The sequence below is a fragment of the Rhinolophus hipposideros genome (genome assembly GCF_964194185.1).
Source record: "Rhinolophus hipposideros genome assembly, chromosome: 15".
Taxonomy (NCBI): Eukaryota; Metazoa; Chordata; class Mammalia; order Chiroptera; family Rhinolophidae; genus Rhinolophus; species Rhinolophus hipposideros.
The window spans coordinates 25,658,440-25,683,475 of record NC_138061.1 but is presented as its reverse complement, the minus strand read 5'-3'; the positions used below and the strand labels follow the sequence as shown (position 1 = coordinate 25,683,475).

General features: G+C 37.2%; 1 protein-coding gene across 3 annotated transcripts in view; it reads left to right on the top strand.

Moving 5' to 3' along the window:
- R3HCC1L (R3H domain and coiled-coil containing 1 like) overlaps positions 1-25,036 on the top strand; it is a 195,343-nt gene that overhangs the window by 30,308 nt on the left and 139,999 nt on the right. For all 3 annotated transcript variants that reach the window (XM_081073876.1, XM_081073875.1, XM_081073877.1), the window contains exon 2: positions 18,716-20,523. In XM_081073876.1, the coding sequence (XP_080930002.1) occupies positions 18,730-20,523 (1,794 nt within the window). In that variant the 5' untranslated portion in view covers positions 18,716-18,729. The remainder of the gene's footprint in view (positions 1-18,715; positions 20,524-25,036) is intronic.

Sequence of the window (25,036 nt, the reverse complement as noted above, 5' to 3'; positions counted from 1 at the left end):
ATTCTCAGATCCCTCTTTTCTAAGGTTGTTTAGGATAAAACTATCCAGATTAAAAATACAGTTTTATATATCTCCCTGAGTGCAATGCAAAGAATTGTGTAGTTTGATTACATGTAAAGTAGTTGACAGAGTTGACAGTCAAAGGAGACTAAGTTTTAGAATCTTTACTCATGCAAAGTTGAAGTCATGGAAGTGTTAAATAATGACTGCAGAATTAAATTAGGAAAGACTGCAGCCTCAAGTTTTAAAAAAGAAATTGATCTTTAGTCTTGGTAATGTTACTTCATTAAGGCTGTACTAATTACTCACTGGCTTCTAGGTAGGTATATTTTAAAGCCAAGAATCAGAGTCAGTGCTGTCAGCTGTATTTTAATAGGAATTTCTGGGGGATGTGGGATTTGTTTGTTTGTTGTTGTTTTTCAATTTAAAGAATGAAGACATAATTTACATATAGTAAAATTTGCCGTTCTTAGAGTACATTTAAGGAATCTTGACAAAAGCATACAGTCATGTAACTCTCATCCAAGGAAGGTATAGATAGAACAGTTCCACCTATCCAAAAAATTCCTCTGGGACCCTTTGTAGTCAACCCCTTACCTGAACCTAAGCCTCTGGCAACTACTGATAGATTTTCTGTCCTTAAAGTTTTGCCTTTTCGGGAATTTTACATAAATGGAATTGTATTTTTGTAGTGATAAATGATACTAGCATTTTTTGGTGTGCTTATTTGCCATCTTTATATCTTTTATGAAGTGTTGTTCAGATAGTTGTTTGTTTTCGGATTTCAAGTTTTGAGAGTTTCATTATATATTCTGGATAAAAGTCCTTAATCAGTTATGTGATTTGCAAATATTATTTCCCATCTATGGTTTATTATTTCATTCTTTTAATAGTGTCTTTGTGTCTTTCTTTAATAGTGTCTTTAATAGTGTCTTTCTTTAATAGTGTCTTTAATAGAGCAGAAATTCTTAATTTTGCTACAGTCCAGTTTATGGATTTAAGATTTAAAAAATAAATGTATGGTTAATGCTTTGGGTGTTATATGTAAGAAATCTTTGCCTAACCCAGAGTCACAAAGATTTTCTCCTATTTCTCCTCGTAGTGTTAACAGTTTTCGGTTTTATATATAGGTATGTAATTCATTTTAACTTAGTTTTTGTATCTAGTATGAAATATAGAAGTTATCTTTTTGTTGTCACATGAGTTTTTAATTGTTTCAGCACCATTAATTATAAAGACTATCCTTCTTCCATCGAATTTCCTTTGTACCTTTGTTGAAAATCAATTGATCATATATGTGTGAGTCTATTTCTGGACTCTGTTTTTTTCCCCCCTTCATTCCATTGATCTATATAGCTACCCTCTCTCCAGTACCACACTGGTTTGATTACTGTACCTTATAGTAAGTTTGAAATCAGGTACTGTGAGTTCTCCAACTTTGTGTTTTTTCAAATATGTTTTTGCTGTTGTAGTTCCTTTGCCTCTCTATATACCTTTTGGAATCAGCTTAATTTCTGATTGAAATCTAAAGATCACTTTGGGGAGGTCTGTGAAGATTCTGTGAGTGGGTGAGAATTCTCTTTAAGGGTTCTGTATTCTCACGGTAGCTCACATTTGGCCTTTAGCAATTTTTAAACCATTTTAACTGAGTTTTTCTTCCTGGCTTGTGTGGTGTCCAGCATTTGCTATAGGTGAAGAAGTGCTCATGTTCCATTTCGCCTTTGAGGAGCATGTCTTCTTTCCTTGGATTTTGGGCTGGTTGCTTGTCCTGTGATCTTCTCTGATGAGTTCAAGAAAATATGTAATTTTGCACATTATCCACCTTTTATTCTGGTTTTTTTTTTTTTTTTTTTTTTTTAAGGATGGGAATGGCATTCTCCAGCTTTCTACTAACAAGCAGAATCTAGAAGTCCCACTTATTTGAGGATGTGATTTTGATAATGGGATTTTTCTTGATCAGAATACCATTTAAATCTGTCCTTTTCAATTTCTGCCCCCCCATTATTTTTGTTTGCTTGTTCTTTCATTCATTAATTCTACCAAAATAAATAAATAAATAAATAAAAATTGAACTATGCTGTATGTCCAGGCACTGTGGTAAGTTTTGGGGATACAGTGATGAGCAAGAAGACATAATCCCTTTTCTAATAAGCATTTAGTGTAGTGGAGAAGACCAAATAATTGAAGAAGTAATAAAATATAAGAGCTGTAATAAGAGAAGTATATGGCAGTCATCCAGTCTAATCTAGAATGATTAGCCAAGGCTCTCAGTGAAGGCTATGGTGGAGACCAGAAGGTTATGTAGGAATTAGTCAGGTGAAGGTGGTTAGGAGGCTGCAGGGGAGTAGACTAATCAGTTAGAGGGAGGGGACTGGGTAGAGGCTAAGAGGAAAAAAAACACACACCACCAAACAAACAACATGGAGAGTTCAGGAATCTGAAAGAAGTTCCATGTAGCTGTATAGCATGTAAGGACAGAGGTGATAAGAGAAATTGATTGGAGCCAGGTTAGGAAGAGTCTCTTGTAAGCCATGTTAAAAGTTGATTTTATCATGAGAATGATGGGAAGTCATTGAAAGGTTTTACGGGAGGGGTATGTCTGAGCAACGAATTGTTTTTAAAAGGGTCATTCTGGAAGCAAGGTGAAGATGAATGGAAAGGAAGCAAAACAGACCTGTTAGATGGGTTTAATAGTAATGTAGGCATTTGTGTGTTGGTTTAACCCAGAGTATTGTTAGGGATAGGGAAGACTAAGCAGATTAAAGAGGTACTCAGGTGTAAAGATCAGTGGAACTTGTCAATTGATTGAATTTGGACAGTGAGGGACAGGGAAAGCTTGAAATGTACTCAGTAAAATAAAAGCCTTGGTATGTTTCTGCAGAACCTCTCAAGATTCCTTCCTTCCTTCCTTGATAGAGAGAGAGAGAGAGAGTAGAAGAAAAGATCCTTGGTTTATCTTAATAAAGACCACCATTCATGGCCCGTGATTCAAAATTCATTGAGGTTTTGGATGGAAGTAAGAAGAGGGGAAAAGGAAACAATATCTAAATAATATGTAAGTCATGGCAAATAAAGTTTTCTTTCGTGATCTTTTTTGAGTAGTGAGAAAAACAGAAGATAGTTTGATTCCTTCTATGTTGATGTTTAGCCTGTTGGCATATAAACAAATAGAATCTGCAAACCAGCTTCCTTGCATTTTTGAAACAAAAATAGGATACAATTGATCTTCTTAAAGAGCAGTTCCATGCAGAGAGAAACTTACTATATTTAATCACACAATTTTCTTGTGTTTCCTAGATGTTTTTAGTCAACATTTAGTGTGGTGAATATTATAGAAACCTTTAGAACTTGCATTAGAGAGCTCAAGTCTTCTCAGACTCCAGAATCACCTAAGGTAGTGACCACCACTGCTAATGGCTGTGGCAAGTTTTTGTATCGAACACAGTGGTGGGTGCCAACGGAGTTTTCATGGTACTGGGGGCCAAAGACTACCTTTCAGAAAAGGGAAAGTTAGTGATAAACAGCCCCTTATGATTCAAGATTTCAGTGGTTAAAGTGGGAAGGTATGTGTGGAGCTCATGAAGGTCAACAATTTTCCTTTATTTTACTCTTCAAAATGATGAAGTTAAAAATAATTGAGGTATGTTATCACAATGTTAAAGTTAGGCAGTTGTGATTTGAAAACTTCAGAGTTGTTTTGTTGAGGATATATTATGGGATGCAGACTTGTGAGCAGTGAAGAGGATGAGTATTAGGCTAAGCTGGGTTTCAATTCTGACTCCTATACTGACTAGCTAGATGTGTGACCTTGAGTCTTAGTCACCTTATCTGTAAAATGGTAACATACATACCTCTGGGACTTGTTATGATGCTTAAGTGAGATCATTTGTATGAGCATTTGGCACAGTGCTTCATTCATTGACTTCTTCAGGGCCATACAGATTTAAATTATATCGCCAAGTACAAGTTTTTAAATCCAACATACTACAGGTTTTTATAATCTCAGATGCATTTATAATCTTAGTGCTTTTCAACATTGCTCATAATTGGAACATGTCTGTATATTAACAATCTGTAAATATGGATAATACTTTAAAAATATAGAGCATCATTTCTTTGATGGTGGCAGGACGTTGTAATTTTCAAGAATGAACCAGGGATGGGGACAGGCCTTTAATCTTACTCTGGTTTAATTTTTCTCTCACCATTAATTTGCATGTAAGGCTTCTTTCTGTAAATAGATATGTATCGTGTCACATAAACAAGTTAAAAAGGATCTGTGTTAATATGATAATAGCTCATGAATTGAATAAAAAATAACACGACAAAGAATTCTTAACTTTTGTCAAGAATACACATACCTATCACCTATTCACGTCTCAAATTAAGGAGAAACATCTGTATTGATACTGCTTTGTGTTAGGAACATTTGTTTTTATACTCCCTTATTCACCAGTTGTTTCCTGAATGCCATCCATTTGCCAGAGATGGTGCCGGGCATGGAGGATTTAACTGGGATACGGCATTTCTTGCTTTCCAGGAGCTCGGGTTAATTGAGTCAGGCAAGCTCATAGTTTGGTATGGCAGCAGGGAGCAGAAAATACGTCCCCTACATTTGCTCAAGGAATGCCTATTGAAGCTGACAACAAGCAAGGTATTCAGAGATCATTTAGGGCTGCATCTAGGAAGGGACAGTCCTAAACCATCCTCGGCAAGTAGATCTTCAAACGGCAGTGGAGAGTCTTGGGTTTAGATTCCCTGTAGGACAGGCCCAGTGTGGTCACAGACAAGGCTGGACCTTCCCGATCAGCTTTGCTGACCTACTTATTTCTCTGGCTTTTCACTTCCATGGCTCAGTTACGTCTTTTGGAGCAGCTTTGGAAGAGGTGAAAGGAGGTAGTTAGGGCTCCAGATCCCCTGGACATCAACTAATTGGTGCTGTTTTTCTTTCCCAGAGGATGGTCAGGATATTAAAGCGGAGGGCACTAAACACACTGGTGTGTCCGCACCGCAGGGCCTTAGGAGCTGAGGCCACACACTGGACTCAGCCGACCTGGATTAGGATCAGCCCCATTCTAGTTCTTTGGCCTTCGGCACTTTATTTACTATCCCCAAGCCTCCGTTTTCTCACCTGTAAAATTGGACTGGTAATAATATCATGCCCTAGGGCTGTTGGGAGGCTTAAATGAGGATGTAACTATTTTGAATGGCATCACATAAGCAAATGTGCCACGGATGGCGCTGGAGCCAAACGTCTGGCAAGGGGCCAAAACAGGTATCACAAAGTTCACATATTAAAGTTCAGACACTTTGATCAAGTAAAAAGCATGTCAGGTCCTTACTTAAAAGCCTTTTTTTATTTAGTATATAATTTGAACACACTGGAATTTAGCCATACTCATTAGATTGAGAGAAAGAAAAATGCTTCGAGTGGCAAGAAGTGACAGGTGGTGGTGAAGAGACAGAAACAATAAGGAGCAGGTACACTGCTGAAAAATAGTAATTTGGAACCCATGGTGTGGTTGTGTTATGTGTGGGTGAGAGCAGCCTTTCACAGTGAATAAGGCCTGGCTGTGTCACTTTATACATGGCCAGTTTAGCAGTTTGAATAGAGGAGTTGGCCTCCACATTGTTTCCTATTGGTGAATCTGTTTCCTGCATGCCTTTGAGTACGGTTTACATAAGGTCCTCTGAATAAGGTTTACCTGGTTTAAAACCTTTTTTTCTCTTCAGTCCAGGTTTGTTAAACGGGGAGACCTAGAGTAATCTCTTCAGCTGTAGGCACTAATGTCACAAATTATTGTTTTTGTTAGTTTAAATCACAACATATATTTTATGTTGGTTTGAATAGAAGTGAGAATAAACCTCCAAGTAGATGTAGGCATTATTTGGTGTTTTCAAGTGTGAAATGTGTCATTGTATTAACTAGTGCAAATTCATTTACGGAAGGATGCATTAAGAAAACTACAGGAGAAATCAGTTATGGTTCATTAGCAGACTTTATAGTTTTTAAAATAGGAAGCCATTTCTCTGCTGTCCAAGTATAATTTTTCATGTTATTATATTACACGCAAGTGCCTCTGTATTGTGTTTGGATCAAGTATGTTTTAAAGTGAAGCTCTTTTGCAGAGGAAGGACATGTCTTGGTTTGTTATTTGCAGAAATGTGCTCAACATTAGGAGTGGCGAACCTTGAACGTGTTGAAAGATTGGGTATATTCCTAAATTTATTGTTTTGGTAATGACTCTTGGTCAGGTGGTATACTCTTCCGATGTTTTAAACTAATGTTTCACTTTCCCTTTTACCTTGCTCTACAATCAACTTCCAAATCATTTAACATAGAGAATGTTTTCATCCCTGCTGTGAAAGTTTCTGATGTTGAGTATGCTATTTAGTATAGGGTTTTCCAAATAGTCAACCAAGTGAAACAACAGTGGATAAATTGATTTTAAATGGTAAGAATCTAAATATTTTTAAATTAAAGTGAAATAGAGTAGATTAAAAAAGAGCAGTGCAAATAGTATTTTATGGAACTTTTTTCAGTCATGTATATGTGTATGAATCTGGATGTACTGTGTCATGATATGAAATGTTTTTAACTGGAATGCAAAAAAAAAAGGAAAAAACGATTTTAGAAAGTCTTTCTATACAGGGTTCTGTGCTCATAGCAGATAAGTCTCATTCACAGAGCTTTTTAAAAAAATATAAAGAGGTCTAGACACCTCGTATACAGCAAACTGTCAATACTGATGATCTCTGGGCGATAAAATACAGTTTTAATAAAAAGGCTTATTGTATAATGCTTTGTATTGAGGAAAATACAAAATTCTTCTTTGGGTTAGCTTTAAACTTTGTTAATTTTTTTCTTAAAACTAGATTTCCTTGTCACCCCAATAAATTTAATTAAAAATAAAATTAAAAAAAAAAAACCAAAACTAGATTTCCTCTCTACTATAGACCTTTGGGCCATCTATTACTTTTAAAAAGATAACCTCTTCAAAGAAATCCCTTTTTTTTCTGCTTAAAGACATCATTCCTCAGGTAGTATCCCTAGTGACCAAGAAAAAGAACTTTGTAGTCTAGTTTTGTCATCAGAACACTGAGCACTCTATACATTTTGTAAGTGAATTTAACTGCTACATTCACAAGATCACCCAGTACTCTAAAGATACATTATTACTGGCCATTGCTAAAGAAGCCAAATTTGTGTTCCTTAGACTGATTGAATTTTAGTGACTGAAGAACTGATTTTGTACAGGCTTGAATGAATCCTGAACTTCACTAAGGCAAGCACAACTTCTAAGAAAGATGTTGAATATGTGAGCTTGATTTATGTGTAAATCCTGAGGCTCAAGGTGCCTCAACTGTCCTGAGGGGAATAGTTGAGCAATTCAGAATATCATATTCCACTTAATACTCCCCTGGCGTTACTAATAAAGATAGGACAAGGCAGGAATTGACAGAATTTCTAATCTTATAGGTGCAAAGTTTTGTTCTGGTCCTTGAAAGCTTTTATGCCTTTATCATAGTTACCCTCCCGCCCGCCATTTGCGTCATCAGTTTCTCCCTCCCCGGTGCGTTGTTCTTCCTTACCTCAGACTTGCTCCCTAGCCCATTCCAGGGAAGTTTTTATCTCCCAGCCTCACTGAAACCATTCCAGTGCCCCCAACAACCTCTGTCCTACCAAAGCCAGTAGAAAAATTCTCAGTTCTTCCTACTTGACCTTTCAACGTTTAATGCAAATGATTACTCTTGCTTTTCCAAAAAAACTTTTTTTTTTTTTTCCACTTGGCTTCTGGGATGCTGCCTACTTCTGTTTTCTTCCTTAGTCACCTTTGCCGGGCATATCTCCTCTTTGTGAGAAAACCTTTAAGGGTTTTAGTTCCGCCATGTCTCAGTCTCTTGTCTTTGTCATTCCCTAGGTGGTCGTATCCTGTTTCTTGGCTTGAGTTTTTATCTTGATGACCCCCAAATTTCTATCTCCAATTTTTGCACCTCCCCTGAACTTCGAACTTATATATCCAATTGCTTCTTTAACAACTGTACAGGATGTCCAGCAGGCATTCAAATTTAAAATGTCCAAACGACAACTTTTGATTCCTTTTTTCCTATTTCCTTCCCCAGCCTTCCCTATCTTAGTTAATGTAACTGTCTTCACTCAGGTTGATCAGACCAAAACTCTCAAAGTGACTCCTCTCTTCCCTTCACGTCCCATACAGTCAGTCCATCAAGGGTTTGTTAGCTTTGCTTTCAGAATAACATCAATCCAACCACTTCTGTTACCTCCTCTGTTACTGCCCTGGACATGCTGCATGCCAGTCTATTAGTTTTTAGACTTTCTTACAGATTTTTACTCCTACGCTTACCCCTTATAGTCAGTGCTTCACATTTTTTCTAGAATGATCTTCAGCAAAGGTAAGTCAGACTATGTCATTCTCTTGTGGAAACCTTTCGGTGATTTCCCAACATATTCAAACTCAAAGCTCTTGCCTTGACCTGTAAGCCCCTGGACTTATTCTGGCTCTCAGCTGTTTTGCTGACTTCTGTGCCCTTATTACTCTGCTGTTACACCTGTTTTCCTATTACTCTTGAACTTTTTAAGCTTGTCCTGCTTCAGAACGTTTGCACTTGCTTTATCTTTTCCTGGAATTCTCTTTTCCCCAGATACCTTGAGTGGCTCACTGACTCAATTCAAGTATCAGCTCAGGTAGTAACTCCTCAGAGTGGCTTTCCCCACTTTACCACATGGTCTTCCCTTCTAAAACAGACACACACCCCATCCCTCTGTATTTTTTCCCCTGCTTCATTTTACTCTATTGCATTTATTACTGTCAGACATTATCATATATGTTTAACTGTATGTTTTTGTTGTGTTTTTTGTCCCCACCATTGCAATGTAAACTCCTTGAGGCTAGAGACTATTTTGTTCATTGCTATGTTCCCAGTGTCTACATGGGACCTGGCACATAATAGTTATTGAATGAATGTATGTGGAATGAATGAATGAATGAATGGGGCCCCAAATCTTGAGATTGGGGAGCATCACTGGTTAAGACATTTCACTTGCCATGATTTAACAGATATGTAGTGCCACGTGCAGTGCTATGGCATTGTAGATACAAAGACAAAAAATTACACTGAAGAACTTACTGTGCAGAAGCGAGCTGGATGTGCAAACATAACTGCAAAGCAATATGATAATTGCTTTAATGAAGGTATATGGAGAGGTGCATAGTGGGAAATTAGGGGTAGGACCGTAATATATCAGGGAGAGTGAGTCATGAAGTTAAAGAGGTGTTTGCCTCTTTAAGGTGAGAATTGAAGGACAGGTAGAGACTGTCAGGCAGGCATCTGACTGAGAAAATAGTATGCCTTAAACCACAGAGGTATAAGAAGGCAGCTGGGCATGTTTCTAGTACTACCTGGAGTTGAGGGAATATAACGTCTGAGATTAGGAGTGGCTGGAGATGAGATTGGGCAGATAGCAGTGGAGCTAGGTTATGTAGAATCCAATAATGTGCTATGCAAGATGCTTTAAAGTGTGTACATAATAAAGAGCCACTGAAGAATTTTGAAAAAGGAAATGACCAAATCTGGTTTGTATTTTAGAAAATCACTGGGAGCCATGTAGAAGTAGAATGAACAAGAGCTTGGTAATTGATTGAAATGTCAGGAATAATGACTTCCAGGTTTCTGGCTTGAACAACTGGGTTGTCAGTGATACCTAATTCACCAAACTATGAAATTGAGAAGAGAACAGTGAATCTTTCTGAGGGGATGGCTAGAATTTAAAAGTATATAACCATCTTAGTGCTCAGAAATTTGTTGGTTTACTTGTATCGCTTAATATATTTTATATATTACATTTAATTATAAACATACTAAATTTACTAAAATATCTTTATTCCTTTACATATATGCTGCAGAAGGATGTTGGCATCTCTTATCTTGCCAGTTTGTAAATAGATCAATGAGACTAAGAATGTTTTTGATAGTATAGTAAAACAAAGGAAGTTATTTTATTAATATGCAAAGAAATGATTCTAAATCTAAGGCCCTCCACAGTTTTAAACATAGATAAAAAGCCCTCATTTTCAGGAAAAAAAAGTTAAGTTAGAAGAAATGGTCCTAAATTTGTTGAGGGTAACTTTACCACATAGGAATGTTGTCTTATCAGTCTTATTTTCTGATTTGTGAAACAGAAGTAGACTTTACTTCTTTTGATGCTTTTTTTAATCATTATGAACGTATGGAATATTAAAGTGTGCAGAGATAAGATTATCTATACATTCATGTTTTAGTTGATTTCTTGGTTTGGTATATTCCCTTGTTGCTGAAAGTGGAAAAATCTGAAACAAGCAAGACACGAGAGGAAAAACAGACTGTTCTTGTGGAGTTAAGGATATGGATAAGATCTGAGACTGATGCCGTCCCATTAGAAACATAGCATGGACCTATAAATAAGGGCACATAATGAAATTTTGAGTAGTAGCCACATTTAAAAATACAAAAATAAACACATGAAACTAATTTCAATGTGTTTGATATAACCCATGATAGTGTCGTTCCAACATATAATTAATATAAACTATTGAGACGTTTTCCTTTGGGGGGGGTATATGCCACGTCTTTGACATTCAGGGCTATTTTACATGCACAGCACACCTCCATTTAGACTAGACACTTTCCACGAGTCATAGCTACGTCTGACCAGTGGCTCCTGCATTGGACAATGTAGTTCTGATTCATTCTTAGGTCAAAAAATAGAGGTTGCTTCAGCATTCTACAACATTCGAAGGTATCTTTCCAATATCAAGTAACTTCTGTGCTGCTTGTTTTATTATCCCGTCAGGTGTATTAAAGACATCACTCTTTTCTTCATTCATTATTTTTCGATTTATAGTAATTTTGTCCAATAAAGATCTGTTTATTGGGTCGGCCAAGTGGCTCAGGTGGTTGGAGCGCCCTGCTCCTAACGGCGGTCGATGCCCACATGGGCCAGTGAGCTACGCCCTCTACAGCTAAGATGGTGAACAACATCTCCCTGGAACTGGGCTGCCATGAGCAGCCGGAGGTCAGCGTGAGCTGCCCTGGGCTACCCTGTGCTGCCTTGAGCGGCCGGTGGCCAGTGTGAATGGCCGGCAGCCGGTGAGAATGGCTGGCAGCCAGCGTGAGCTGCCATGGGCTGCAGCGGGCTGCTGTGTGCTGCTGTGAGCTGCCGTGGGCTACCGTGGGCTACCGTGTGCTGCCACGAGTGGCCGGCAGCCAACGAGAGCTGCCGTGAGCTGCTGTGAGCGGCCGACCCAGGACTGGCGACCGACATGCTCATAACACCAGCGTGTCCTACACAACTAGACTGAGAAACAACGGCTTGTACTGGAGTGGGAGGGTGGGGGGAGGCAGAAGAAGGCGGGGAAAAAGATCTGTTTATCATTTTTCATTGCTTTTGCTTTCTCCTACAGCAATTTATGGTAATGGCCTCTTATACTAAAATAATAGCAGATCTTTACATTTTAGTGATCTTGTTTTTAATTACAAAAATACTGCACTTAATGGTAACAAATTCAAACAATACTGAAATATGTATATAAAAAGATTATACTCCTTAATTCTTTTCTCTCCCATTTTCTACTCTCCCAGATGTAACCCCTGTTAACAGTTTAGATAATAGCCTCTTTCCCATAGGAATATACACTTATGAGATATTCTTGTTGAGAAAATTGGTATTTTGAAAATACCTCTTAGAGTGGGCCTGTTTAAAATGGAGACTAAAGTTTCATAGTTATTAATGAAAAAATATTTGTTAGGGACAATTTTCTGAAATGAAAACATTGATTTTACTATATATTTAATAAAATTTAAGTTGTAGTTACAGCTGTGCTAATTCTCAGACTTCACTGACATAGTTTCTTGGTGTAATTATTCCACTAAAATTGTGCGATAGTCTGATAGCATCCTTCACTTTGTTTTATTTTCTTAGGATTTATCATAGAGACTCGACTGGTGCATCCGTTTTACCAAAACTACTGAGAGCATTAGCAGTTTCTCAAGAGATTTTTTTTCTTAATCCTTTGACATTTTTTTTCTTGATTCCTAGTCTGTCGTCATCCTTGTTGGATTTTCCTTTCTTCAGTTGTTCACTGGTTTGATTCTGCCAGATCTTTTTTCCCGAATGGTGACTCAGGGTAACCAAGAGGTGTAGATTTTAATAAGTATGTGTGAGATAGGAGTGGAGGCATTGGGCCTGGGAGGAGTTAGAAACTGAGTTCATCTCCTAAAGCCTTAAATCGCAAAACATTGTAGCCTCGCTCAAAGAGTAGACTAGAAAAGAAAATTACTCAGTTACAGAAATAAAATAAGGGAGCTTGTCTGTTTTCACTTGGGTATTGAGTAAAGGGGAAAAGTTTCCTGAGATTTTTGTACTGTTTTACCTTCATGTGGGTTTGAGTTTCTACCAAATATTTAAGGAGAAGTAAGCCCAGCCTTATATATAAATCTTTAACTCATATAATGTGTTTTATATTAACCTTGATAACCCAGTCATATAATTCCCAATACTAATAAGGAAAATCATAGACTGATCTCACATAAATATATACCCCAAATCCTCAGTAAAGTCTTGGCAAACCAGGCAGTTGTCCTGACATTGGATACTCCATATTTTTCCCAATAGAAGTGCCACATTTATTATAAAATGAATCCCCACATAGATGTGGGGCCATTTTGGTGGGGGAGGGTATATTTGTGTACTTCATCTGTCATCTTGAATTGAAACTCTAACTGTTGAACCTTCAGGATGCATTCAGGATGTTTGCATTGGCATTTTAATATATGCTTTACATAAATACCTTTCTGTTGCATATTTTTGCAAGTCATTTGAAGGGATATCAGGGTCAGAACTCAACATATACCTCATTTGAGATATTTCATTCTAAAAAATATGTCATAGTTCAAACAAATGTTAAGTTGAAAAATAGATATAAAATATATTGTTAAATATTTCCCATAAAAAATGTTTTCCTCCCATGCCCTCACATATGTTTATTAACATATATTAATTGATTATGCCTTGCTTCCTTCCCAAAGGAATTTGAGATGGCTTTAAAAAAGGGACAGAGAGATAAATGTCACCAGACATCTGGGATGGATTAATCATTGTGTTTGAACACCAAACTTAATTCTGTGTTTTGTGGAAAAGAGCGGAAAGGGTCATGTTATGTTCTTTCTATCTGTTAAAGGACCAATATAACTTAGACATGCATTTCCCCTTCTTTTATAAGTGGAACATGGAATAAGATGATTGTTACTTTCAACTTCAATTTGCAAAAGTTAGAAAATATTCTTCAGGTATATCCACCAACTATGAAAGCTAAGAATTTAAATTGAGTTTTAATTTAGGGAATTTTACCTTCTGTGGTGAGCTAAAATAAATGGTTTACTTTTGCTTTCAGAAAATGCCAAGGATTGACTGGTTAGTGTGAAGTGACTTGCAGAGTAGGAAAATCATCATTTGCAACCATGATAATAAAGATTGAATCAGATTAGGATCATTAGTGGATGCAAAATCTGGGGGGACATTTTGATAAGGAGCAGGATATTTGCGTGCTTTTTAAGTGTTACCCTACAGACTGCTTATTAGTTACAAGGGAGAAAATACACAGTCATTATACAGCAGAGAAATTGAACAATACCTTGACCAGGTGATCAAGTTAAGATCACCACTGAAGGACAGGTAGAAGTCATGTGCCTCCAGATGTCATGCCCTAAAGACACATGACCACCTCTGTCCTGGCTGGGAATATGTCGAATCATTAGGAAACGTCAGACAAACCTTAAATGAGGAGTGTTCAATTTAAAAGGGGGGAGGATAGTTGGTCTTCCACAATATCATTGCCATAAAAGACAATGAAAGTCTTCAGAAACTTTCTAGAATGTAGGAGACTAAAGAGACAGTGGTAACTAAATGTATTACCTGATTCTAAACTGGATCCAGTGTTGGAGAAGGAAATATGCTACGTATAAAGGACTTTACTGGGTTAAACTGACAAAATTGGAATACTTATGTTAGATTTGATAAAAGTAGCGGTGTTAAATTTGCTGACATTGATGGCTGTTGCAATTATGTAAGACAATATACATATTTATAGGAAATATACTCTGAAGTATTTAGGGGTAAAGGGCCATGATGTCTGTATAATAATTTGTCCTCAAAAGTTTCAGGGGAAAAAAAAAGATGTGTGTGTGTGTGTGTGTGTGTGTGTGTGTAGGGAGGAACACAAATGATTGCAAACGGTAAAGCAAATGGGATAAAATGTGAATAGTGGATAAATATGGGTAAAAGTATACAGATGCTCTTTGCAAGTATTTTTACTTTTGTAATTTACATGTAAATTTGAAATTATTTCCAAATAAAAAGTTAAGACAAAATACATGATTTAGTTATGATGCATTCTAATGAGGTAACAAAGTGATAGAGCTTAGAGAATTTGTTCTGGAAGACTGACGTTAACATGCCCATTCGACAGTTTCTCTCAAATAACAGATGTCTCAAGTGAGCTTTGGTAAATACTGGATCAAATCAGTTCATGGTTGAATTATCCAGTGAGTGCCTTAAGTGCCAATATTTTCTGTTGTTGATTGAAGAGGGATCCATATGTTTTAGATACCAAATGTGGGCAAACAGCATTGACGTTCTGTTATGAAAATGTAAAAGCCTGATTTGTTTTGTGCTAGTTCACTTACTCATGAAGATGGGTCAAAGAGGTACTTATAGGAAGTTGCTGATATTTTCTCTCAAGGAGAATTTGAAACTTTAGAAACAATTGGACAGGTGATCATGTATGATTTAGGTGTTCAGAAGTATAGTTAGAAAAAAATGATTTGGCCTACAATATTTTAAGGTGTATGGTTGCAGTTAACTACTCACCATTGTAATGGATTTGAGTTTTTATTCTCTTTAGAAAATGTAATTTTGAACAGAATTACATGCTGTTGACTAACTAGTCCAGGATAAATTAGCTGCAAAATCCACCCCAAATAACTGATTCTCCCCTCCAGTTAAGAAACAGATTGGATTGATGAAAGAACTTAGAACATTGTGGAATAGTTATTATAAAACTGTTTTGAGAGAGAAAAAGAAAATATAAGGTGCTATTAGTGAATACCTGGGTGGGAATTTTTAATCCAAGATTAAAAATTGCGTATGACAGGTACCCCTTCTCCCAACATTAAAGGCCTACGTTTGCAAGAGAAATTCATAAAAACACAGCAAGGCTTTAAATTGCATTGGCATTATCTTGGAAGTCCACAAGATGCTCCTTTTTTGTGCGTGTCTGAATTATTATCAAAGGATTGTCATAGCCAGTGGTATATTGGACTATTTCCTACTGGCCTGAAAGATGATTGTTAAAATTTTAGGAATATTGTTAAATAACATAGCTTATTATTAGATAAATTACATTTACAAAAAGGTAATAAATGCTTAAAATTCATCACCTCGTGATTATTTTATTACATATTACTATGATCTATGCTCTTGAAGTTATTTTTTGTGTATTGTACCTTTATGCTTGAAATACTGTATCATGATGTGCTGCTGTATATATCTTGTCCCATCTCCATGTTCAGTGACATCACATGTAGCTTGAAATTATCCATGGTGGGAATATTTACACTGTAGAGTTTGGCAAACGCTGTAAATCAGGGCTTGATTTATTGTTTATTGCTTGTCTAGGCGTCAAGTGATGGAGAAAATGCTAATAAAGCAAACTTAAAAGTGTCATGCCTTTAGCTATTTGTACGTAGCTCAAGAAATTGAGAATATATTCTTTCCCTCAAAAATGATTAACCACTTCAGCAAAAAAGTCGTATTTTTTACCTCATTGACATAAACAAAAGTATTAACCAGTACTCCAAACTACACTTGGAAAGCTAGTTGCTAAACATTTATCAGCACGCTGTTGGTCATGGCATAATTGAATTCAGTGTTTTGGTAGGAAATAGATAATAGTATAAATTTATACTGTTACTTAGCTTTAGGAAATTGTATCATAACAATATGTAGACGTTAAGAGAAAAAGAAAGAATGAGTTTTAAAAGTCATTAGCTGTAGCACATAACAATTTTGAATTTGAAGCCTTTGGTATGTGTCTATTGTAGATGAGATGTAGAATCATAGAATTTTGAGTTTTGAGGAACGTTTAAAATTTGTCCAGACCAAGCTGCCTTACAGAAAGAAATTCTTTCTCTGGTATCAGTCAGTCATCCAGAATGTATTTAAATTATTCTAGAGATAGTTTATTACCTGAAAATAACATTAGGGAACTCTAGAAGTAGAGTTTTTTTTTTATATTGAACTAACCTTTGTTTTCTTTTAATTTCTACCAGTTGGTTCTGGTACCAACTTCTGGAGGAATACAGAAGCATAGAAACATACCGTGTTTCCCCAAAAATAAGACCTAGCCGGACAATCAGCTCTAATGCGTCTTTTGGAGCAAAAATTAATATAAGACCCGGTCTTATTTTCCTATAATATAAGACCAGGTCTTGTATAGTATAGTATAGTATAGTATAGTATAGTATAGTATAGTATAGTATAGTATAGTATAATACTGGGTCTTATATTGATTTTTGCTTCAAAAGAAGCATTATTGCTGATTGTCTAGCTAGGTCTTCTTTTCGGGGCCACAGGGTAGAAGAGAAAATTTCTCTTCTGTAGAACAAACTTTCATGTATAAAGGTAGCTGTGATATTTCTGTTTTGACCTCTTTGGGCAAGAAGTACACCTTTAGTTCCTTTAACCCTACATTGTGGTATATTTTCTGGACTCTAATTTAAGACTGTGTTGCCTTTCTAAACATCGACATGATTACCTTTTGGCTCTTACTGACTTTGTAGATGAGGTATAAGCCTTTAGAGCTTTTTTGGTGCAAATTGTACACAAGTCAGATCTACTGTGTTTGATTCTTTTTAACCCAGATCTTTGTATTTAATCATTCTTATGTCTTCATATTGCTTTTAGCACAGGATGGCAGATTGTAGAAATAATAATAAATTTGTAATTTTATCATTTTTGGTATTTATTAATCCTATCCATTTTGTGGTACAGATTTGATAAGCACTCAATATCTATTGTTTATAGCCACGTTAATTAAAATGTTCAATTTCAAAGGGCTATGGGGACACAGTTTTTTAAATAACCCTCTCAAATTTACTTCCACCCATCGTCATTACTTTTTGTTGTGAGTCTTCCTACCAGTTCTGTTAAGTGGCTCACATTTTACTATCTTATTATATTTACAGAAATTTGTCAGAATGTATTTTGACAGAGCTTTGCTGAGGTCAAGATATACTATGTCTACAGCATCCCCTCCAATGAAATATACTTTAGTACTTCTGTCCTGAAAAGTAGGCATTCTTGAAAAATCCTGGCATGGCTAAATGTTAAAGTCATATGCTTCCACAAATGGAAAGATAGAAAGAAAATCCACGAAGATTAGTGGGCTAGATGATAAGTAAGACATCAGAAAAGAAAAGGGACAAGATCCCTAAGGACACTTGGTCAGGGCCAGGTATCTACCTGGGCTGAAAAGAAAACAGCCTGAAGGAGCAGAGCGTCTTCACTGAGGAAGTGTTCTGGATCAGGTGAAATTTTAGGGACCTGAGACAGAGTGAACAGGATTCGTTAGCCTTTGTTTTCGTCGTACTATCTCTGTCCTTTGAAATGTATGTGGTGAAATATTTACAATGGGTGCTTGTGAGTGTGTATGGTTGTTTCTTTGCTATGTAGATAGCACCTCCTTATTCTCTGCTCTGAACAAAATACTATCTACTTCACTTATTTTGAAGAATGACTCAGGATGAAATTGTCTAGTACCTTTTCTTCTGTTTTGTAGATAGTAGATAGAAGTTTATTTAACCTTTGTGAAGTTTCTCCTTGTTAAATTCCATTGAGCAACCGTGGTGGAGGTTGTTAGGAAATTACTAGTGTGAGTTTTCTCATCACATTCCTTGGGCTCCACCCTTCTTCATCCTACCCAGGCCTGTTTTATTGTTGCTGGGAGGAAGAACATTTATAGTAGATCACTTGATTAAGTAGTATTAATAGAATAATGACTTTCTCTCTCCCACTGCCTATTTCTTTCCTAAAAAATCATAGTTCAAAAGCAGCATCTTCTAGAAAGCAGTCCCTGATTAGTTGTCTCATTTGCTAGGCCACATTTAAGTTATTCCCATGCAAGTTACTCTTAAAATCATATTTATGTACATACATTTATGTTGAGTAAATGTGTTTCAGGGGTCCTCTTTGAGTATACTCTTCTATGTGAATTCTGAGCTCCTAGAATATGGAGACAGTTGTGTTTTATGAGTACTTGATAGCTGAGAATCACTGTTATAATATGTTTTAATTCAACCTAAGACCAGGCTACTTGTTTAAAAAGTAGAGAGGACTTGGGAGGTCGAGGTAAAGGGTTTTGGAAATACGAAGAAAGAGGATATATGGATAAAATTCATGGGCTCATGAATTATTTTGGAATTTACTTTCATTAGTTGCTTACCTGATTGCGTTAATTATTTTATGGCAGGTTTTCTTTCTTTTAACTTGAGGGTTTCTATAGGATAGAGTAGTAGGCCCTCTACCTACTCTTTAAAAAATCTCTTGGTTCAATACATTGTAATTAGTCTCTGGTAATTAAATCATTCTCTTTTTTTGCAGATTGAGGTGGTGCCATGCAGCAAGAAGCAGCAAGATGCCGAGTTCGAGCCAGAAGGCCTGACATGGCACTTTATGTACCTAAAGCTCGGAGGGGTGTAGGACTTCTGAAGACAGGTGATGAGGAAAAAAGCTGTGTTCCACCTAACTGCATGGTGAAAGAACAACAAAAAGAAGATTGTCTCTCCCAACAGTACCAACCTGAGGCTCAAAGACTAAGTATTAATTCTGATAAAAAAGAGTACAATCGTAGGGAAGGAAAGAAATCTTCAACAAAATTAAGAAAAGATACATGCCTTCAAGAAAGAAATAAAGATCGGGTGTGTACTAAGAGGGGAGCCACGGAAACCAAAGAAGTAACATCCCAAGGACATCAGCAAGGAGTCCTAAATCCTGAGGTTATACCTAGTATACCTTTACAAAGACATTTTAAACCAAAGAAGGTGGAGTGTTTAGAAGTAGAAACCACAGCTGTGACAGGACATGAGCAGTTGCTTCCAGCTCAGTCTTGTTCAGAAATCAGTGAGGCTCAGGTTCTAAACAAACCATTCCAACATGTGGAATTCTGTGATTTAAGTAGGCACGAACTAAGTGGGGACACATTTGAAGACAAAGATTTGGAAAGCAGAGCTGAAACTGATGTCAAGGTTGTAGAGATACGATCCCAGCTTCCTGGAGTTTTTCATTCTGTTCTGAAACATGAGAGTATGATTGCACCAGTAAAGCTAAGCTCTGATTCTGGACTTGTGCAACAAGGCATGCAGACGTCAGGTGGAATGGTGACGCTCAGCAGTGGAGGCATCACCACTATTCCTGTTTCTAGAAGGCCAGATGGTGTCACTGATCAAACTTGTGTAGACTTTGAAGCTGAGAATGGTGGTGACACAGCCAACAGTACAGATTTCATCTTGGATCAGAAAGGTATAGATTCCATTCCTGAAAAAATGGGTCACAGCTCTCATAAAATGACTATAGTCAACAAATTAGAGAGCATAAGTGACATTTTTGATCCAACAATTATTAGAGAATTTGAGAATGACAGCACTGCTGGTGAGTTATGTGTAAAGTATGAACCTTCGGATACAGCTGTCCTTGTTCATGAAACAGATATAGATAATGGGTCTAAGAGTAGAGGTGACATTACAAATGAGGCATGTATGATGGACAGTACAGATACTGTGTCTGATCAAATCACTGGAGGCAGCCCTTGTGTGGTTGCAGTTAGAATAGCTGATGAGGCCTGTAGCAACACCGGTAGTTTCTCAAAATACTTAGAAATGAGTGGAGATACAGCCCGTCCTCACGCAGCTAGAAGTGGAAATGACGCTGAAAATGTCAGCAACCTGACTGCTTGCTCAGATGTCTATGCTGAAAACGTTCAGTCTGGTTTCATGGAGTCCACAGGAAAGTTGATAGGGAGCTTCTCTGATTGTGCTTCCTCCTCCCCTATAAAGAAGGTTGCTGGTAGTAGTTGTAACACTTTGTTGGACTCTGAACTCAGTATATTAAATGGGACCAAAGTACTTTTGGATGGTGCGTTGGGCCATGAGCTGGATTGTATTGGTGATATAGCAGACGCATTGCAGGACCTGACAACTGCGGAAGAGTTCCAAACCGAGGAAGAAGAAGACTCAGAGAGTGTGGGATTGGGTATATCCTTTCCTGGTAGACAGTCGGTAGCTATGGAGGCAGCCATGGGACTGAAAGCAACGGAAACTTCCCACACGGAGGGAAGTGCTGCTCCTGAGGAGAGCTGGGAGTCCATGTTTAATGATGATGGTGACTGCCTGGACCCACGTCTTCTGCAGGAGGTATGTTTCATGGAAATTGCTTGATGCTTAGATAATTGATAGATTTATAGAACCTGGGATTTGGGGGGTAATTTTGTTAGGTATTCGTATACATTTACTCATATTACATCCAATGTAAGGGTTCCTGCAGTAACTACTAGGATTGTATTGTTATAGATTGAGAAACTATCTGGTAGATCTTTAAAAAATAAAACATACAGAATTGAGCTGTATCTATAGTAGCCAAGTCCTGTGAGATCTTAATTGAATAAAGATGAATTTAATGGATTCTGGCGCTCTTGAGGAAGTAAAGAGGGAAACCTCTTCAAAAGGGCTTTTCTGTATTGACAAGATGTATTTTACGTAGGCCTGTTTGAGGGAAGGAGAAGAATTTGTGATTGTTCATACTTATTTTTCCAATAGCTATTCAAATGTCGTTAGTGTAGAGGGGAAAAAATAGAGAAAGGAAGGGTAAAATAAAGGAAGGCATGATTGTATTTTAAGGAGTTTATGGTGAGTTAAATGAAAGAATAATTATTGAGTCTATATAGAAAATATAAGTGAATAACGACATGTTGGCTAGTTCATAAATGCAGAATGTTAGATTTTTGAAGGCATTTTAGAAATTATTTGGTTCAGTCTTCATTTTCTTAATTTAGACATTCACTCTATCCAATATTTAAATTCCTTACCATAAATAAGAATCATTGGTTTTAAATAGTAGAACCGCTCCCTCTTTCATTCCTTATAGTGGGTTCACATAACCTTTGCCTGGAAGGGAAAAAAAATGATTTTCCTATAAAATCGCCAGTTTCATAAATGAGGAAATTGAAGCTTATTGGTCATACCTTTGGGAAAGGCAGAATCAGGATTATAGTTGAATTCTGTCTTTATCCAGTGTTGATGTTCTTTCTACCAGACCATTTCCTCACCTATAAAATAGTTTTGTTTGAGTGATTCCAAAGAGCCTTTAAAATACTAAATGATGAGTCTTCTGTTTCTTAGAATTAAACCAGAAGTGTAGAAAAAGGATCACATGTGTGTGAAAGGGACGCATGAGACTGAAGAGGGCAGCCTGTTGGTTAGAACGGCCTTTCCAATACCAAGCAATTCCTCCCCACACTTAGGTGTTTGCATGCACACCTGTACCACAGCTAACACTTCTTATTAGGAAGCACTGTGTCCTGACCATTCCTTAGAAAGAAATACAGAGCAGGAAGTATCTATAAAGGGGTATCCCTGAATCCCTTAAAATTGCATGATAATTTTTACATGTATGTGCACTTTTTCATAGCTTTCATCAGATTCTGAAAGGCGATGTTTCCCATTGTATGGTGTGTATATTTACAAGTACATTTACAAGTTTGTATATTTATAAGTTTTTCAAGTGATTCTAATGCACGTAAAGTGAGAACCACTGCTCAAAGGTAATACACAAACTTCAATGTATATCAGAAAGTGAGTGTGGTAACTAGAAATGGCTGTCAGCCCATAACTAGAAAGAAAAACACTTTTCAGCAGAGGTTTTAAACTCAAATTGGGTTAAGACATAAATAATGGGGGAAGTTAGGTGAATATAGAAAAGTTATTAAGGATCCAAGCAGTGGAAGAAAGCCTTTGTCTGAGAAAGGAAGCAGTGTTCATAGGAGCTGGGAGAAGGACTACCTGAGGGAGTAGAGAGCATAGGTATGCACAGGAGAGAAAGAACAGCTTCCTGCAAACGAAGGGCATGGCACACAGCTTTTTACATGTGTTAGGACTCAACAAATATCCATTGAATGGATGTAGGCGGTAGGGCAGAGTTGAGGCTCTCTTCCTTTTTAGGGTGGCTTGCAGGCACTTTCAAAACATCAGGGCAGCTGGAACTTGGATTATGTGTAGTAGCTTAGGGACGTAGCTTCTGTACTGAGGGGACAGGGGATTCAGGTGGGCAACTCTTTTTCAGGTCTTAACACCGTTTAGAAGAGGTGCAAAAGAATTCAGGGAACTACTCAGTATTTTGAAGATCATAGTAAGTACTATAGGCAAAGAGGACACTAGCGTGAGCGACAGCTGGGGACCGTAGGCAAGTGGAGTCTGCAGTGTCTTAAGCTGCAGCCAGCCAGGGCCGAGGTGCTGTGTTTGGGCATTTTGGCTGCTTGGTACAGAGTGGGCCTGTGTTGAGGTCTGAGGATGGAGGAGAACAAGAAAGGAGACGGACTGAGAATGCCGTGTGGATCCAACTTGAAATTTTGGTCTCCTGCGCTGTAGGTTTTAGAAGATGTAATAATAATCATGTTATTAAAAGATACCACAAATCCAATAACATTAATAGTCCTTTGGTGACTATTACTCTTAATTTATTATTTATATTGCTCCAAACGTACTTTATTAAAGGGTAAATCAGAGTGTCTGCCTACCTTGAAAACATTCCAAAGCCAAAGATTTTTGGCTCTTTTCCCAGCTGGCCTGTTTGTTGACAATGGCTAGATATATGGAGGTATGTCTAATACTTCTAATAGGCAGAGAGGTATGCTGTAGAGCAGGGTGTGGCAGCCATTGGCATGTGAAGTAGTTTCCTGTGACATTTGAACCTCTAAAACTGCCTGAGGAGGGTAGAGAGCATACCTAGGTCATTACTGAGCTCCCGGAAATGCAACTCTTGATGAGTCTCTAAGATCACAATTTCCTAAAGCCATGGCGTGGTATGGATGCTTAAATCTGTAATTTATAGAGAAAAGGATGTTGGCTTGACTTCTTTTAACCCTCTGAGATCTTGGTGCAAGAACACAGGAATTACCGTGTTTCCCCGAAAATAAGACCTAGCTGGACAGTCGGCTCTAATGTGTCTTTTGGAGCAAAAATTAATATAAGGCCAGGTCTTATTTAATATATTAATATTAATAATATTAATATATTAATAATAATATAATGTAAGACCGGGTCTTATTTAACTATAATATAAGACTGGGTCTTATATTACTTTTTTGCTCCAAAAGACGCATTAGAGCTGATTGTCTGGCTAGGTCTTATTTTCGAGGAAACATGGTATTATTATCTAGATAAAATCTCATAGCCCGTTTCCTCTACTGAATAGCAATCTTACTGGTGGGATACCAGCAATTTAACATTGATGTTGACGGACACTGGCATCTGGTCCCTTCACTGGCCTTGATTTCAGGTTGTAAATAGGGACAAATAATTAGCTCAGAGTTTCCTGTTATAACAACGTACAACCAGGGAAAAGAGAAGCGCCGAGGAACACACCGCCCATTCCTTCTCTGTGTGCTAACTCATGCTCATATACTCTCTCTGTCTCCCTATAGTCTTTTGCAAAAATGCTCTTCATTTTTAAATAGAAAACCCAGAATTGAAAGGAAAAATTCATAATCCAGCCACCAAAAACAAATTATATGAAAGTACAAAGGGAGGAAAGTCCTTCATATCCCACCCCCAGGGATCTCATTAGCAGTTGGTAACCCATCACTTTGCAGTTAAATAGCAAATGTGGAGCACTTAGAGTTTGCCACACACATTTGCAAACAGTTAGGTCTATACTGCTGTTACCACTAGCATGGTAAAGGCACTGTGCTGCATGCCAGCTTTCCTCCCTGCTCTGAAGCTGCTTTTATTTTATTTGGAGAGACAGAATGTAACCTGTAGACAGTCACTTCACTGTCTGAAGGATAATTAATATAAAGTCTGAAGGATAATTAATATAAAACAACCATATAATTTGATTGTCTAATGAGTAACCTAGACAATGGCTTCAAAAGAGGATTTGATCCCTGAGGGCTAAACTGGTTGATACCATTTCATGTTGGTGAGGACATAGAATTATACAAGCCATTATAATCCCCACTTCCACTGGATTGTTCTATGCTCCTAATTTATATTTTCTACTTCTATTTTTTCTAATAAATGTAAATGACTTTATTTTTTTGAGCAGCTTTAGGTATACAAAAAAAAATTGAGTGAAAAGTATAGAGTTTTCATATACTCCCTCATTCTTCTATTGCTGCTTTAATTTCTTTTCACAGTATCTTTTGTTATTAGTTCCAGCTCATCTTAGGAGACTTATATTTACTATTTTTATTTAAATGTCTGAATTAGCATGTTATTGGCTGTCTGAGTGGAGATTTATAGACCCATCTTCCAGATGGTATATATCCTCATGCAGTCGCTTGGGATATCCAGTGAAGAATCCATTGAATTATGCGTTCTGTGGATTGTTCAGTCCTTTAGTGGATGGTGACTAGAGCTCTGGTTCACATAGAAAGAGGGAACATTAAGTAGATTCCATTGTTCATCGTCTGTTTTTTTGAACCCAGTAACTCCTAAAATTAAAAGTCTCCTTTCTGAGTTCTGTTAGATCTGTTATATAATGGTTTTTTCCCCTCTAAATCTGCGTTCAAACCAACAGCATTTTAATTTCTGATTCCTTTTCAGAACTAAAGAAAAGTGTAAAACAGTTCTGGGCCTATATTGTCAGTAAAAGGAGTGATTCTTGTTGAAGCTTCAGCGACTCCTGGTGTGCCTGTGTCCCAGGCGGTGC